Source organism: Protopterus annectens, chromosome 4.part1 (genome assembly GCF_019279795.1).
Source record: "Protopterus annectens isolate FY-2018-M chromosome 4.part1, PAN1.0, whole genome shotgun sequence".
Taxonomy (NCBI): Eukaryota; Metazoa; Chordata; order Ceratodontiformes; family Protopteridae; genus Protopterus; species Protopterus annectens.
Window position 1 is genome coordinate 627,098,709 of NC_056734.1, and position 17,500 is coordinate 627,116,208.

At 42.1% G+C, this 17,500-nt stretch overlaps 1 protein-coding gene across 1 annotated transcript in view; it reads right to left on the reverse strand.

The window, feature by feature from the left end:
- Positions 1-17,500, reverse strand: part of PSMD2 (proteasome 26S subunit ubiquitin receptor, non-ATPase 2) — a 1,781,804-nt gene that overhangs the window by 1,629,486 nt on the left and 134,818 nt on the right. The window contains exon 3 of the mRNA XM_044070442.1: positions 13,360-13,524. Coding sequence (XP_043926377.1) covers positions 13,360-13,524 — 165 coding nt within the window. The remainder of the gene's footprint in view (positions 1-13,359; positions 13,525-17,500) is intronic.

The window sequence follows — 17,500 nt, forward strand, 5'->3', positions numbered from 1 at the left end:
ATTAATGTAGAAATACAAGAGAAGAGAGAGAAACAAAAGTCTAGAAGGGGAAGAAAAAAGATGGTAATGAGGGCAGGGGAGAGAAAGGAGGAGAGAGTCAGAGCATAAGAGGAGAGCAACAGGGCAAGAAAAAAAGTGTGTAGCTAATAAGACAGTAAAAAGTTGAGGTAGAGTAGGGGGGAATAAAAAGGTTAGTCAGGAGTCCTACAGGAACAAAGCCAGTGATTTTGGAAGTACAGTTTGATTTTTTGTTTGAAGAGTGGTAAGGAGGTGATTAGAGTAATATCTGTGGGTAGCAGATTCCATGTCCTACCTACAGTATTGGTGAACAGAGAGTCACCAGCTAAGTTATGAGATTTTACAGATTTGGTCCTGAGTTTAGAAGAAGATCGAAGGGAGGTAAGATTGCTATAAGGGATTAAAAGTTTAGAGAGTATAGGGTGTTATCAGGTTGGTAAAGTATCTTGTGGGCAATGGTAAGTTGTGAGATCATAAGACAGTTTTGTAGCTCTAGCCAGCCTAGGAGTTTTAGGTTATGACAGTGATGTGTTCTGAAAGGGTTACCGGTGGCAAAGCGGGCAATGCTATTGTAACAAACTGCTAGTTTATTTAGGTTAGCCTTCTTAAGGTTAGTGAAAATAGGTGATGCATAAAAGAGAGTAGATATCAGATGGGAGTGGGCGATAGTAGCCCTGGTAGTAGGTGTGAGAAATGGCTTAATACGGTATAATGATCCTATTTTTTTGTTAACTGTTTTGATGATGATGTTGGTATGTTGATCAAAAGTGAGATTGTTATCAATGGTTACTCCTAGTAGTTTTGTTGTCAGGTCAGGAGAGATGACAGTGGTGTCATTTGACAAGATGTTGAAGTTTAATGGCAGGCTCGAGTGGTAGGAGTGAAAAGGAGCAGTTTAGTTTTTTTAGCATTGAGGAGGAGGTACCGTCTAGTAAACCAGGTTTCTACAGTGTTGAAGGTAGTTTGAGTTAGTGAGAGTAGCTCTGAGGAGGTAGATGCTGAACAAATAATAGTGGAGTCAGCGTATTGGATGCAGGTAGCTTGAGGGATTACAGTGTTAAGATCGTTTATGTAAAGGGAGAAGAGGAGTGGCTCAAGAATGGAGCCCTGTGGTACTCAATAGAAACAGGCAATAAGGAAGAGATATGGTTGTCCCAAAGAACGGCTTGTTGTCTGTTGCTTAGATAAGAAGTAAACCATTTAGTAGCCAGGTTATCAAAAGAGAGGGATTGAAGGATATTAATGAGGGAAGAGTGGTTCACCATGTCAAAAGCTTTAGAGAGGTCAATGAAGAGAGCAGAGGAGAAAAGATTGGAGTTACGATAGTTGTTAATAGTATCAACAAAGGAAAGGAGGGCAGTGGAGGTGCTATGGTGAGGTCTAAAGCCATGTTGACAGTTGGCTATAATGTTGTGTAAAGAGAGATACTGAACAAGTTGCTGATGGATACATTTCTCCATTATCTTAGCTAGAGGTGAGAGAAGAGCAATAGGTCTATAGTTAGTGTAATCAATAGAGCTACCACCTTTGTGTAGTGGGATAATGTGAGAGACTTTCCATATATCTGGTATGGTTCCTCTTGGATTGTCCTATTAATGAGTATAGATATTGGGTATGCAATCTGTTTAGCAGCCTTTGAAGAAAGAGAGAAGGGAGTTTGTCAGCAGAGGGGGTGCAGGGTTTCAGTTTGAGAATAAGCTTGTAGATGAAAGAGGTAGAGATAGGATGAAGAGTGAAGTTGTGGGGAGAGTCAATTAGATTGTTTGGAGGGTAAAAGTTATTGGTGTTCAGTTGTCTAGCAAGAGATTGAATGGTTTCTATAAAAAAGGAATTAAAAGTGTTTGCAGTATGGTTAGGGGTATCTGGGTCTGCGTTTAAAGGGAGGAGTTTTGATGTTCCAGGTGAAAGGAGTTTGTTGATAAAAGACCAGAATTGTTTGGGTTTATTAAAATGGGTTTCTTGAAGTTCACAGTAATATTTTTTTTTTGTCAGAGATTATAGCTTTTTTTGTAAGATTCCTAAGTTGGCAAAAATGAAGAAAATCAGAGCTGTTTCTATGGTATCTCCATTTGGCCCAAATTTTATTTTTAGTATGAATTAATTTCCTTGTTTCCTTAGAGAGCCATGGGGCTATATTAGACTTCATTCTAATAGAGCGTTCAGGGGCATGTTTATTCAAAATGGAAAGGAAGGTTGAGTTGAAGAATGATACTGCTTCATTAAGAGGAAGTGATTTCAAGAGGTTCCAGTTGCAAGTTTTGAGATCATTTTGAAATGAGTCAGTTTTAAAGTGTTTGGTAGAGCGTATTATTCTAGTGTTAGGGAGGTTTTGATAGTCAGTCTTTTCTCTAGAGATAAAGGTTAGGCAGTGGTCACTAAGGTCATCGTTAAGTGACCTCATGGCCAGGGTGGTAGAGGTATAAACTTTTTTACCCCATCTCTCCAGGGACCTAGCTTCCCTATCCGCTGGCAGTGGATTCTTGGCTGTGGAAGTAGCCACTCCCTTGGGGCCCTGTGAAATAGTTTCTAGATCCACAGAATGGGCCTTGAAGAGATGTTTGTGGGTGTCAGGGACCCTATAATATCTGTCTGGCTTGACAGGAGCCAGAGGGAGAGAATCAGGGTTAGCACTGGAGTCTGAGAAAACATCATCCAGGACATCCATAACTGGAGGGATAGCTAAAGGTCTGTGCTTGAGGAAGGTACGTAGCCTTTTCCTGGAATCAGAGAATTCCTGACCCTGCCATTTAAAATGCTCCCTCAGAGTGTAGGACTTCACTGAACGAAAAATCCTCTGGAGGAGAGGCAGAGGGAATTGATTCCTCAGCATCAGCGTCCTCATAGGCCTGGAAGGATTCTTCTTGGGTATCTGAATGCACAGAATCCCAAGAGGCTTCATCTGAAGAGAGGTTGTCGGTCTGCTCAGTTCTGGGCCTTTTCTCTGCAGGCGGCTGAGAACCTCTGTCTGGATGAGGCTGAGACCCCCTGATAAGAGAAATAAGATCTGCAGCAAGAGACATGATCTGTTTATCAGAGGAAGGGGCCTGGGTAGTAGGTTTAGGATGGGCCTTGGCCTGGCTGGCGGCCTTAGCACGTGCAAAGGCCTTGATGGACATGGATACAGGAGGCCTAGCTGCCCCATGTGCAGGAGTAACCTTGTCCACAGGAATTGTGTCGGGAAGATCCAGAACTTCGGTTTCTGGAGGAAAATCAACAACCGGCACCGGTGTAGACTCCGAGACCGAAGGACGTGTTAATGCTGTATCGTCAGCCTGGAGCGGTTGAATTACCGCTTCCGAAGGGACCGAAGCACTCGCGGAGGGTTTAGGTAGATCGGTGGAGGGCGGGCGCGAGGATGTCGGTCCCGGTCCTTTGTTTTTGGTAGATTGAGTTGTCGGTTGTTCCGGCGGCATGATATAAGCGAAAGATTCGCCAAAGTCTTCGGCAAATCCTGCCCAGCGCCTGAGAGTGCGCTTATTAAAGCAAGCACAGGCAGCACAGGCCGAGACGTCGTGGTCTGGGCCCAGGCAAGGGAGGCAATAAGAATGGAAGTCCTTATGAGGTATTTGTTTACCACAAGACAAACAATTATTCTAACATCGGCTGAGGCAAGAAAAAATGTTCCCCAACGGGGTACTTGGCTTTTAGATGACTTTGGTACTGAAAACACAGGAGCTGGCCGACCGGCACTTGCGAACTGCTTCTGCTTCGGGCACCGCGCAGCAAGAAAGACTGAAGAAGATGGCGTCGGCCGATGCTTTTATACTCCAGCCGTTCTGACGTCGGAGAGGAGGCGACACCAGCCAACGCCGGACCCAGACTTTGGAATCCGGCCGACCGAGGGCTGCCTGAGGCAGGACAACCCATATGTTATGACTGCAGTTGCATTCTTGAAGGACATCTGTACTATGTTCTTCGTGTTACACTGTTGCAGTCATTACATTTGGGTAGAGTCCCAAAGCTATGGGTGGGAGGCTGAACAGCATTAGGAGTGGCTATGAGGACCTGCAGAACTGCAGTGGCAAAGCCTGCCCTGGATTTAGAGTAAAGTGGCAGATGATAGTGCTTTGTAAAGGTGTGCACTGAACTCCACGTAGCAGCCTCTAAAATGTCTTTGGTTGGTACTCCCCTGAGAAAGGCTGCTGAAGCGGCTGCAGCTCTGGTTGAATGTGGCCTAATGCCCTTAGGCACTGGCTTGCCATGGTGTAAATAGCAGAAATGAATGCAGTGGTCTATCCACTTTGAAATGGTCTGCTTCGAGATAGCCTTTCCTTGTGATCCTGCAGCATATGCCACTAGTAATTGCAATGTCTTCCTGAACATTTTGGTTCTGTTCAAGTAGAATCTAAGCTGTCTGTGTACATCCAAAGAATGCAGAATTCTCTCCCCCTTGTTCTGTGGATTTGGATAAAAAGTTGGCAGATGAATAGCTTGGTTAAGAGCCACACTGGACACCACCTTAAGCATAAATGTTGGATTTGTCCTCCGAGAGACCCTGTCTGGATAAAAAATGATAAAAGGTTCCACAGCCATGAGTGCCTGTAGCTCTGAAACTCGTCTTGCAGAAGTTATTGCTAGGAGTAGAGCTGTTTTCCAAAATAAAAACCTTATATCAGCAGTAGGAGCTGGCTCAAAAGGAGGCAGGGTGAGTTTTTCCAAGACATAGTTGAGGTCCCATGCAGGTATTGGTGATCTCCTTGGAGGCCTTAAAATGTTGGCTCCTCTGAGGTACTGCTTTAATAAAGGATGAGAAAAGACTGGTGGCTCTGTATTGTAATGAGCCAAAAGGGCAGAGGCATGAATTTTAATTGATGAGAAAGATAGGCCGTTGTCCAGCATCTCAGTTAAGTATTGCAAAATCTGAGGAATATTTGGTACAGCTGTATCAGTTCCTTGTGCCTGGTTCCAAGAACAGAATATCTCTTCCATTTTCCAGCATAAGATTTTCTAGTACTAGGCCTTCTGGCTTCCAAAATGACATCCATCACAGCTTTACTGACAGGTGTGTTTTGTATGACTACATTATCCGCCATGCTGCCAGGTTTAAAGTACTGAGTTGGCTGTGCAGGATCTGATTGTTTTGCTGGGACAGTAGATGAGGTATTTGAGGTAAGGTCCAAGCTAGGCCTTGAGACAAGTTCCTTAGGATTGGATACGTGGCCAGTCTGGGGCTATCAATATCATCTTTGGCTTCTCCTGTCTGACCTTTAGGAGTACCTTGGAGAGGAGATGCAGTGGAGGAAAGGCATATACTGATAGGTTTTTCCAGCTGAAAGGTAGGGCGTTCACTTTCAATGCTTGTCTGTGATAAGTCCTTGTGCAGAATCTTTTTAGTTGGTAGTTGTGAGGGGAGGCAAATAGATCTATGTCCAGGCATCCCCATTTCCTTGTTATCATGCTGAAGACTTGTGGATCCAGCTGCCACTCATGGGGATCCATGAGGTTTCTGCTTAGTCTGCCACAGTGTTTTCCTTTCCTGGCATGAATTGTGCCTGCAGATGTACTTGGTAAGTCAATGCTGTGTCCCACAAAGTCATGGTTAGTCTGCAAAGGGGGTAAGAATGTGTGCCCCCCTGTTTGTTTACATACCACATGACCGTGGTGTTGTCTGTCTTTATCAGTAGTTGTCCCGGATGAAGTAGGTCCTTGAAGGCTGTCAGGGCATTTTGGACAGCTAGCATCTCTTTTTGATTGATATGTAGATGCAATTGGTTTGAGACCCATGTGCCCTGAATGCATCTTCCTGCCATGTGGGCCCCCCAGGCATAATCGGATGCATCCGTTGTTAGTATCTGCCTGGCTGGGGGTAATGTGAATGGCTGTCCCTTGTTCTGGTGACAAGCCTTCACCGACCATCGAAATTCCTGTTGCAGGCAGGGAATGAGAGTAATCATTGTTTCCAGGCTGTGGCAATGTTGAGTCCAAACACTTTTTAGGTACCATTGAAGTTTCCTCATATGCAGTCTTGCATATGGAATTAGTAGGATGCAGGATGCCATGAAGCCCAAAGCCTGCAGAATTTTTCTTGCAGATAACTGGGCCTTTGTTGCCAACATTTTGAAATAGGTAGTCAGTTGCCTTTGTTTGTCTGGCGTGAGATAAGCCATCATGGCAGCTGTATTTAAGTTTGCACCGAGGAATATTATCTCTTGAGAGGGTACTAGTTTTGATTTCTTTTCGTTGACTGTGTACCTTAGGCATGTTAGAAGTCTTTTCACAAACGCCAGATGCTGTAGAAGAATGTCTTCGTTCTCTGCTTGAATTAGACAGTCGTCCCTGTAAGGATATATTTGTATTCCTCTATCTGCAGAATGCAATTACTGGTGCCAGGCACTTTGTAAAGACCCTGGGCGCAGTAGATAAGCCAAAGGGGAGTGCAGAGAATTGGTAATGCATTGAGCCAACCTTAAATCTGAGGTATCTTCTGCATGATTGTGTGATTGGAACATGCAGGTATGCCTCTTTTCGGTCTAAAGTCACAAGCCAAGCATTCTTGCCCAGCATGGGCAGAAGCTGCTGCAAAGTCAACATTTTGAATTTTGGTATATCCAGGAATGTTTTCAGAATAGATAGGTCCAGTATTGGTCTGCAGGCCTTGTCCTTTTTGGGTGCCAAGAACAGTCTTGAGTAAAATCCTTATCCTTGCTCTTGCGCTGGTACTTGTTGAATGGCCCCCATGTCCATGAGGGATGAGACTTGTTTTTGCACCTCTGCCCATTGATTTTTTGGCATATCTGGCCAGCCGTTTGCCTTTGGCAGGGTATGGAAATGGAACTTGTAGCCTTGTGACACTATATCTAGAACCCACTTGTCCTGGGTTATAATGTGCCAGTTTTGAGAAAAAAAGTGCTAATTATCCCCCTAAGGGTGCTGCCAGGAGATAAGTGCTTGGAGCTGGCAGGGGGAAGTCATTGGGACTGTTTCCTGTATGGTTGCGATTTGTCTTCTCCAACTTTGGAGGTAGAAGCACCCCATTGCTTTGACCTGTATGAAACTTGCACCTGGGATCTGCCTCTAGGGCATCTGGATCTGCCCCTTTCAGGTCTGTCTGACACAGGAAAGGACCAATTCTTTGTAGGCTAGTGCCTACTAAACCTAGGTGGCTATACTTGTAAAAGATCTTTGAGAGTTTGCATAGATTTAGCTTTGTCCTCCATTTCCTTTAACACCTCTTCTGCCTCAACACCAAACAAAGTATCATGCTGCAAAGGTGCATCTAATAATTTAACTTTGACATGATCAGGCAGATTTTGTTCCTTTAACCAAACATGCCTCCTAATTACAAAATCCGTAACTGCGGCCCTGCAGGAGGCCTCCAGACAATCAAAACCACATTGCAAAGCATGCTTTCCAACATGTTCAGCTGCATGCAATAAATCCTGCATTTCCTTGTTTTCTGCACATTCGGAGTTCAACAACATTTTCTGCTTAAGCAATGCCATGACAAGTTGCTGATATTTGAGCATATGACACGGACAGTTTTAGACCCTTATAGCCAAGGTAGCAGATGTGTAAACTTTTTTTCCCCATCTATCCAGTGCCCTAGAATCCCTGTCAGAGGGGGTAGGGTTTTTAGCAGCGGAAGCCTCAACTCCTTTGGGACCCTGTGAAATAGTTTCTGGGTCTGCAGCAGGGTTTTTAAAAAGGAATTTATGAGAGTCAGGAACCCTGTAATATCTGTCAGGCTTAACAGGAGCTGGATGTAAGGAGTCAGGGGTCAGACTAGACTCTGAAAACACATCATCTACAATGTCTAACAGGTGGAATGGCTAGAGGCCTGTGTTGAAGTAAAAGGAAATCCCTGAGCCTCTTTTTAGATTCTGAAAAATCTTGGCTCTCCCAGTGGAAATGCTCCCTCATGGTATGCAAGGTTTCCCCAGAAGAATAGTCCTCTGGAGGAGAAGCTGAAAGTATAGATTCTTCAGCATCAGAATCCTCATAGGGGGGGAAGAGAATATTCCTGATCAGAAGAGGAATCAAGAAATAGAAACCTGATCTGAAGATTCATAGTCATTCTCTTGCCTAAGCCTCTTATCAGGAGGGGGATGGGAACCCCGGATCAAGGTAATCAAGTCTTTGGCCATTTTGAGCATCTGTTTTTTGGGCATAGAGGCCTGTCCATGTGGCTCTTAAGTTTGTTTCTTTGCTTTAGAAGGTGCTTTAGTCTTTGCCTTTAAAGCTGAAGTTGGTTTAATGTAAAGATGTTTAGGTCTGAATACGCCCTCAGAAGCCGGTGCCTGCTCAGCGGCTCCAGACCCATCTGAGGGGATAGTGTCCAAGGATTGAATACCTTGAGTTTCCAGCGGCATAGTCTACTCCACGTGGGAGTCGGTAGCAGCCTGCGACTCTAAAGTAGCGGGCGTCAGGGACTGCAAAAGTGCCTCAATGAGAACCAGCAACTGGCCTAGGAGAAGCTTCGTCGTCAGTTTTGGACCTCGGTTGTTTATCTCTCTCCTTTTCTTTGTGTTTTTTGTGAACTCCGGTAGTCGGATGGCTATCCGACGACATTTCTGGATAATTAAAACGGCGTCCAAAATAGTTTAAAGCAAAATCATACCGATGCTTAATAGTGCGTTGGTTAAATCTAGCACAAAATCGACAACCAGAAACGTTGTCATCAGGGCTAGGCAAGGAATACAGTAAGAATGAAAGTCCTTATGAGGTATTTGCTTTCCACAAGAAATACAATTAACAACTTTTTCTGACATCGGTCTGGAGCAAGAAAAAAGTTTCCCCAACGGGGTACTTCGCTTTATTGAAGACTTCGGGTCTGAAACTCGAACACGAAAATCTCAGGAGTCGGCCGACTGGCACTTGTGAGCTGCTTCTGCTTCGGGCACCGTGTGGCAAGAAAGACTGGAGAAAATGGCGTCGGCTGCTTCTTTTATACCCCTGACTACCTGACGTCAGGGAAGGGGTGACAGCAGCCGACGCAGGACCCAAGACTTTGGAATTCAGGCCGATTGAAGGCAACCTGCCAGCAGGATTACCCAAATGTAATGACTGCAACAGTGCAACACAAAGAACATTTGGGATTTGAAAAGACAAAGGATGCTGGTACTGGGACCAGAGAGACTTCAAATACCATCATATCTTTCTCATGTGGAGTCTTGCCACAGTATCATGAGAATCGTAGATGCCATGAGACCCACAATCCCAAGGTATTCATTCACAATGACCAAATTCTGAGTGAAAAACCTTAGAAATATATCTGGATATAGGTCTACTTTTCCCAGTGGGGAAAAAAGCTCTTTAAATGTGGTGTCTACTTGACATCCCAGAAGCACAATCCTGCTGTGAAGGAGTAAAAAAAGAATTTTGAATGTTTTCTTGGAACCCCAGTTTGCATAAAAAATCTCTCACCCAAGTGAGATTCCTGACACTTTGAAATATGCAAAAATGTTTACACCCTGTAGCATACAATAACGTATAACTGGAGCTAGACAATATCAACACTCTGGGTACAGCGGATAGTTCAAAGCCTAAAGACAAAGAACCGATAAAGTGATTCAAACACAAAGCCTTAAGAAAATGCCTGAAGTCTGGATAAACAGGGGTTTGATAAGCATCTGTTAAATCTACTGTTACCAGGAAACTTGAATGTGGAAGGAGAGATAACAGGTTGTAATGTGACTGAATTTTGAACTTGGGCACCATCACAAACTTGGGCACCATCACAAAGAAATTTAGGAAACAAAGGTCCAGAACTGGTCTCCAAGCATTTTCTTTCTTTGATCCTAAAAATATTACTGAATAAAAACCTTTCCCAACCTGAGAAGGAGGGACTGGTTCCTATCACTCCCTGGGACAGCATGTGATGGAGAATGGGAGGAAATTAGTCTGATCTGGTGAATGAGGAATTATCTGCTGAAAGGAGGGTTTTCCTCCCAATGTCATCTGTAACCTTCATAATCTTCAGAACTGATATGTCTTAAAATATCTGCTGTCAAACAGAAAAGTGGATATTCAGACTAACTTGAAGGGAAACAGGACTGCCAGGGTAGAGGGGAGACAACAGGCATTCTGACTTTGACTGGTCTTGGTTTTGGGTGATTCCTGAATTGTTTTGGAAGCCTCACTGCCATTTCTTCTTAAACATGTGCTTACCTGCATTTTGTTGAGGTGGTTTATTTTGTTTTTTGGCAAAATCTGATGAGGGGGGTTACAGAAACTCTTAGAATATTTGATGAAGTGTTGAAAAATCTTAGAGATTCCCTGTATCAACTTACCCCTTTCATCACTTTTGGATGACCTCTGCAGCACAGGAACCAAAAACAAAATCTCTGAAGTGAATTTAAAATCTCATTTTTTTCACATCATCTGGGAAATTCTGAGAACGCAGCCATTAAAATCTCCGCAAAACATTACCATCAGCTACAACCCTGGGGGTAGTACCAAGAGAGTCATACACACACTGTAAACAAGGACTACTGGCTTGTACAAAGGAAGAAACTAAATTATTTAAAGCAGATTTGTTTCCTCAAAAGTCACTGAATATAAAACATTTCTCATACTTTAACAAGTCAGAACAGGCTTTAACAAGAGCCTGGCAATTCAAAATTGTAAAGCTCTAGGTTGCAGAAGCATACATTCCCCCCTAATCAACAATCTTCCCATCTGTGTCAGAAAGAGCAAGACTGGAATTAACCAAATGTTTAGCAGCAATAGTAAGATTAACTTAAGCTATAGCTGCTAGCTCAAATTTGGGAAGAGTATATAAAAACTTAAAAGACAGAGTGTATAAAGTTCCTCTATCTACTTTTTTTACGGGTAGCGGGCTGACTATCAAGAAAACTACAGGCAGTGACACAGATCCCCCAGAGCTGACAGAACTGGAGGAATGGGTGAAGGTCATGGAAATTCCTTTTGCAACAGCTCTTACATTTTCCGAGGAACTGAAAAGTCTTAGTGTTCTCCACTGAAAACTCTGGGACATTTGGGAAATAGCCTCAGAAGAGAACTCCCGACAGGGAGAATCAGAAACTGAGCTTTCCTCTCAGTCAGAGTCAGAAAATGAGAAGAAAGCCCTGAATCTTTCTCTTCATCTTTGTGTCCAAATTCAGAATCCTGGATCTCTTCAGGAAAGGTGGCAGGTCTCATTCTTTTATGAGAAACTACCTTATAAGCAGGATCTACAGCCTGAATTAAACCATGAGGCAGACCCAGTAAACTACTACGGTTATGGAAATTTGAGGAAGTGGTCAATGCATGTTTAGTTTTCTGTTTTCTTTGACAGAAAAAAAATGGGGCTAATACGGTTATTAATGGCAGCAGCATCTCACCCAATGATGGGCATAACATTCTGACTAAACAGATACTTTCCCCATTCCCTCTCCCAGGACTGACAAGAGTGACTCAGCCATGTCCACTGCTTCTGGTGGGGTCCCCTCCATGGGCAAGGGAAACCCTCAGTCCATAGCGGCTGCAGGTGCTCTACCAGCAGGATCCAGGGTAAAAGATGAGTGGTCTGAGGAACAAGCTATGACTACAGCAGAGAGTCGACCACCTCTGGCTGAGGTAAACGGAAAGGCTGCTGTGGCAGCAAAGGCCAAGTTTAACTTTTTCTTTTTGTGGCTAGTAGAACAGACCATGGGACTGCGAATTTGTTCCATTGTCAAGTCTAAAATGGCGCCTCTTTCCCAAAGGAACAAGCAGCAAAAGAAAGTAAAAATGTACTGTTTTTAAAACACACACACACACACACACACACACACACACACACACACACACACACACACACACACACACACACACACACACACACAGTTTAAACACTTAAAAATGCAATGCCAGCCCCAACAAGTAAAATAAACATAGTTCTCCATATAAAGCTTTTCAATTACTTTTAAACAACTTTTAAACTGACAGAAAAAAGGGAGCTCCTGTTTAGAAGTACAGTTAAGTCTTGTGACAGTCTGTCAAAACATACACTCCCAACTTAAAAATAACTAAGAAATAAAAACGACAAGAAAGTCTAAAGGAACAATTTGCATATAGTGGAAAATTCTTTTCCCAAATGAACTTATCTGCCAGACAAAGGAACAGCACAAGCAGACAGTCAATCCTTGGAAGCCCACTGAAGGGTATACACCAGCTGCAAGAAAAAACTCTGAATGGCTCTCTTTTTAGTCAGTTTAGCTCAAGCTGACTGATGGTTTGGACATGTGGAAGGTGCCCTGAAGCTTTGGAAGGCGGCCAGCTGTTTTTATCCTTGGCAGAATATAACCCATATAGCCAAGGCTACTGCAACAGTCATCAACATAGGTTCATAAGTTGGTACTAGGCTATCGGCCCTAGGGCCTATACAAGCCTAGCCATAACAATTCCCTGGCTATTTCTTCCCACAGTATTTACTTCCCTGAACCCCTGTCTAGCAGGGCGAATGACGTGATCCCCGGGGTGAATTTCCTATCTCCTATCCAATCAAGGTTCCTTTTGAAGAGGACCAATGAGGCGCTCTGCTTGACATGTATAGGCAAGTCTATTCCAGAGTCTGGGGAGTCTCTGGGTCAGAAACCTATCCCTCCAGCATGTTTTGTTCATTGTGATGACCAGGTTTAGATCCCTGGAGCGTGTGTCTCTAAGGGATTGGGATTTGTGTAGCATGTCCAACAGCTCTGGGTTTGACATGGCTTTGTATGTTAAGCAGAAATCGCCTCTGAGTAGACGATATGCAACAGAGTATAGGTGGAGTTTTTTTTCAGAAGGTCAGCATAGGGCATCTGCTTTAGGCCTGTGATTCTTTTAGTGAGGTATTTCTGTGGCCTTTCCAGTTGTTGCAGATGTCTTGAGAGGTACATACCAAATGGGGCATTGTATTCTATAATGGGTCTAACGAGGGAAGAGTACAGTGGGACAATGACCTCCTTTTTTCTGGATGAAAAGCCCTTAGTGATGAGATATGATGAACACCCATATCTTACAAATACAGGTCTCCTTACAAATACAGGTCTCCTCACCATAGATTATTTTCTGTCTAGTTGCCACAACTTGGACATTTTTTTAAGTTAAAAATTCTACTCCTTCTGTCCACGGTTAGATATATTTAACATCTTAACAGAAATTTCAAATGTGCTATTCCAACACAGCCCTTCTTAAAGTCAGTCCATGCCAGCAGTTTGTTTGAAATCAGCACAGGTTGCACAAAACAAAAGTGCAAAGGACAGTAAAGCCAGAGTTGCACAACACAAAATGCTGGTGCAGAAGAATAAAGCAAGAGGCAATCTACAGAAGTTTAGGTTAGGGAGGGATTTAGCAGGAGTCAATGTACTGTGCCCCAACATGGAGAACGATAAACTACAGCACAATCCAAGTGCACATACAAAAGCAAAACAGTTTTACCTTGTTTTCATCTGGAGAAATAGTTTCATAGATTTCTTTCAGTTTGCCGTAGTGAGGTCGAAGGAATTTTAGAGGCTTAGGGACAGAGGTCATCGATGTGGTAGAAGATCGTATTTGTCTACGAAGCTCCTCAAGTGCAGAGCGATAAAGATCTGCATTGCTCTCCTTCAAAAACAAACAAATTTAGTTAATATTAAATTGCTAAATATACAAAGCAAATCATCATCAGGGCCAATTTAACAGATTACATGTGGAAGTGTGACTATCCAATTCACTCAAGGGAACTGTACACTTTATACAGAAGGGCATCCATTCAATCTCCAATACCTGCTTTTATCCTAATCAGGGTCATGAGAGAAGTAAACCTACCTTGGCAAGTAAACAATGTAAGGTAAAGAACCAATCCTAGAAGGTCACATGGCCCCATTGCAAAAAAGCACACACAAGAACATCATGCATTACATGAATATCTAGGTGTTAGGAGCATTGGCAGGCATGTGAATTAACAACCCAACAGCACACCAGTGACAGGAATATAGGCATATAAAACAATGAATCAAAAAGGACAGAAATATCTTCTCTTTTACACCATCTTCACACCTCACGTCTGAAGAGATCAGTGCATCTGAAAACTCTACTTAAGTGCCAACCTAGCTACAAGGAAATCATCTTCAAGCAACTACAATACTATTTCAGGGAAAAAAACCTGCTTCAGAGTATGTTTAGAGGGACTTTTCCCTACATATGCCACTTTCTAATAATGATGAGTGTTCCTCGCTGCCACTGTTAAGGGCCCACACTGCTCTATGTGACTGAACTTAACATGACAGTTTTACAAGGTTTCATTACCAAGCAACCTTTCAACTAAACTCACAGAATAACATCAGCTTAATTTACTTACTAGGACAGATCCTCTGAAACATACACAATTTCAAGTGCTGAACAAAATTGATATGCATGCTTACGGTAAAAAGTTGGTTAAGAATTACATTTAAATGCTCTTCCACAATTCAAACAGTAGAGTTTCTTATGTCTGATACAGTATACAGACTCAAGTGTCATCTAAGAACACTGACTCCAAGGACACAGAATGTAGAAAAAACAAACAAAAAAAAAAAAACTTCATTCTCAAAACAAAAATAATTGCAAGTCAAACAAAACTCCAAAAGAGAGATAAAGAAGGATGTATGGGGTTCCACCCCATCGCATTTTCCACCACCACAAATCCCATTTATATTGGATATTAGTATACAATGAAGTCAAATCCACAGTAACCCAACTATTTCTGTTTTGAGGATGAAGTTGTAACAGGTGAAGGGTACAGCTATGGGGGCATATTTTGCCCCTACTTATGCCATTATACAGATGGGTGATTTTGAAAGGAAATTTGTGTATCCTACTAATTTTTTTTTTTTTTTTTTTTTTTTTTTTTATGAGCACGTGGTTTTGATTAAGAGGTTTATAGACTATTTGATTTTTATTTGCAGGGGTGGTGAAAATGAATTTTTTTGAGGTTTGAATGGTAATCCACATGGACTCAAATTATGGATTAAATAGGAAGTCTGTTAATTTTCTTGATGTTACATTACATGTCAAGGGGGAGAAGGATGTTAAATTTAAACCGTTCAGAAAGGAAACTGCTTTAAATCATTTTCTTCATGCAACTAGCATGCACCCTCCCCATTTGTTAGATTTATTACCTTATGGTGAATTTAGGAGAATTTTCAATAATACATCAGATGTAGCTTTAAGAGACAGGAACTATGTGGGGTAGAAAACTGGCTCAAAGATCAAGGCTACACTGCAGTACAAATTAATAATAGAGCAAAATCAAATGCCTTTTGGAAGGTGGTAAAATGGGTTCATATTATGTGGCAAGGTATAAGGAGTCCATTGACATAAATTTGGCTGGGAGTAAGGAAAGATTATTTTTTGTTTCTAAGTATTCTCGTTCTTCTCACATTTTGGAGAATATTACAAGGGATTTGTGACATGTATGTACGAAGGTAGTGTGAAAGCAGTGAGGTCTGCGGTGGGAGTGACGGATGCGTTTAAGGTGGAGGTGGGATTACATCAAGGATCAGCTCTGAGCCCTTTCTTATTTGCAATGGTGATGGACAGGTCAACAGACGAGATCAGACAGGAGTCCCCGTGCACTATGATGTTTGCAGATGACATTGTGATCTGTAATGATAGTAGGGAACAGGTGGAGGAGACCCTCGACAGGTGGAGATATGCTCTAGAGAGAAGAGGAATGAAGGTCAGCAGGACCAAGAAAGAATATATGTGTGTGAATGAGAGGGAGGATAGAAGAATGGTGAGGATGCAGAGAGTAGAGGTGGCGAAGGTGGATGAGTTTAAGTACTTGGGATCAACAGTTCAGAGTGAGTAATGGTGAGTGTGGAAGAGAGGCGAAGAAGAGAGTACAGGCAAAATTGAGGGGATGGAGAAGAGTGTCAGGAGTGATTTGTGACAGACTAGTACCAGTAAGAGAGTGAAAGGGAAGGTCTACAAGAGGGTAGTGAGACCAGCTATGTTATATGGGTTGGAGACAGTGGCATTGACAAAAAGGCAAGAGTCAGAGCTTGACGTGGCAGAGTTGAAGATGTTAAGATTTGCACTGGGTGTGACGAGGATGGACAGGATTAGGAATAAGTATATTAGAGGGTCAAGCCCAGGTTGGAAGGTTTGGAGACAAATCCAGAGGCAAGATTACGTTGGTTTGGACATGTGTTGAGGAGGGATGCAGAGTATATTGGAAAAAAGATGCTAAGGATGAAGCTGCCAAGTAACAGGAAAAGAGGAAGGCCTAAGATAAGGTTTATGGATGTGGTGAGAGAGGACATGCAGGTGGTTGGTGTGACAAAGCAAGATGCAGAGGACAGAAAGAAATGGAAACAGTTGATCCACTGTGGTGACTCCTAACGGGAGCAGCCGAAAGAAGACGACGACGACTTAGTAATGATGAGGGAATAGGGAAACCTTTTCCAAAACGTGTCATGTTCTCTTATGGGAAAAAATAATAATTTGAAAGAGATTTTAAATTATGTTTACAGACCTCAACATTTACTGTTAAGAATGAAAGGGTATGCTTTCTTGTTGTCCAAATGTTAAAAACCTCAGAGTAAAAATTAATGGGAAAAATTGTATGACGAATGATTCATTTAATTGTGAGTCCAGGGGGTTAGATTCCAGCTTGATACATGGGACAAACCAAACACAAAGTTAAAATTCATCATCTGAAACATCTGAGTGATAAGAAATCAAAATATGAAAAGTCTGGTGGCAGAACATTTTATTAAAGAACATAGGGGATCAGATTCTGGTTTCTTTTTCTGTGCATTGGCACAACCCTTTCTTCCTAGAGGGGGTGATTATATAAATAAATTAACTGATTTAGAAATTAAAATATTAAATTATAGAACTTTGCCCCCTAGGGGTTTAAATCAAAGGGGTTTAATTCAAGAAGTGAATGTGTGTTTTTGAATGTGTTTGTTCTAATTTAACTGTGTAAATCAATGTTAAATAAATATTTTATATTTAAATGCCTTTACTGTTTATTTGATTGATTGTTTATATTTGAATTAATTGGTTTCCTACATGTATAAAAGCAGTGAGCTAAGTTTTAATGTTATATCCTGTGAAGGCAAATGGTTAAGGTACCAGATTGACAAAAAAGGTGGTCACTTATTGAGCAGCTTGGATTTTTTTTTGGAGTTCTGTTTTATTATGCAAGATAAATTTTATCCACTACCTAGCTCATTTCCCGTAATGTCCAATTAGCATCTTTTGTAACAATTGCCTAAAAGGGATGTCAAACCTACTGCTCTGTAATTAATGATGCCCATGATTTGGCCCTTCTTATGAAATGGTGTTATAAGGAATCGGGCACCCTTCCAGAACTTAAAACATAGTAACTACTAGTGGGCCTAATTCATTTCTGTGATTAACAATCACAACTGCTGGTATAAGATTTGGGCCCACAGAATTGTCTAATTTAGTGCTTCATCTATTGATTGTACATTAATAAACAGGACACATGTCTTGAGACTCCATGTAACTAACTTTTCCAGTATATTTTTTTAATGCATCAAATGCATCTGCTATTTTCTTGGACTTAGTCAAAGATAAACCTTCTATT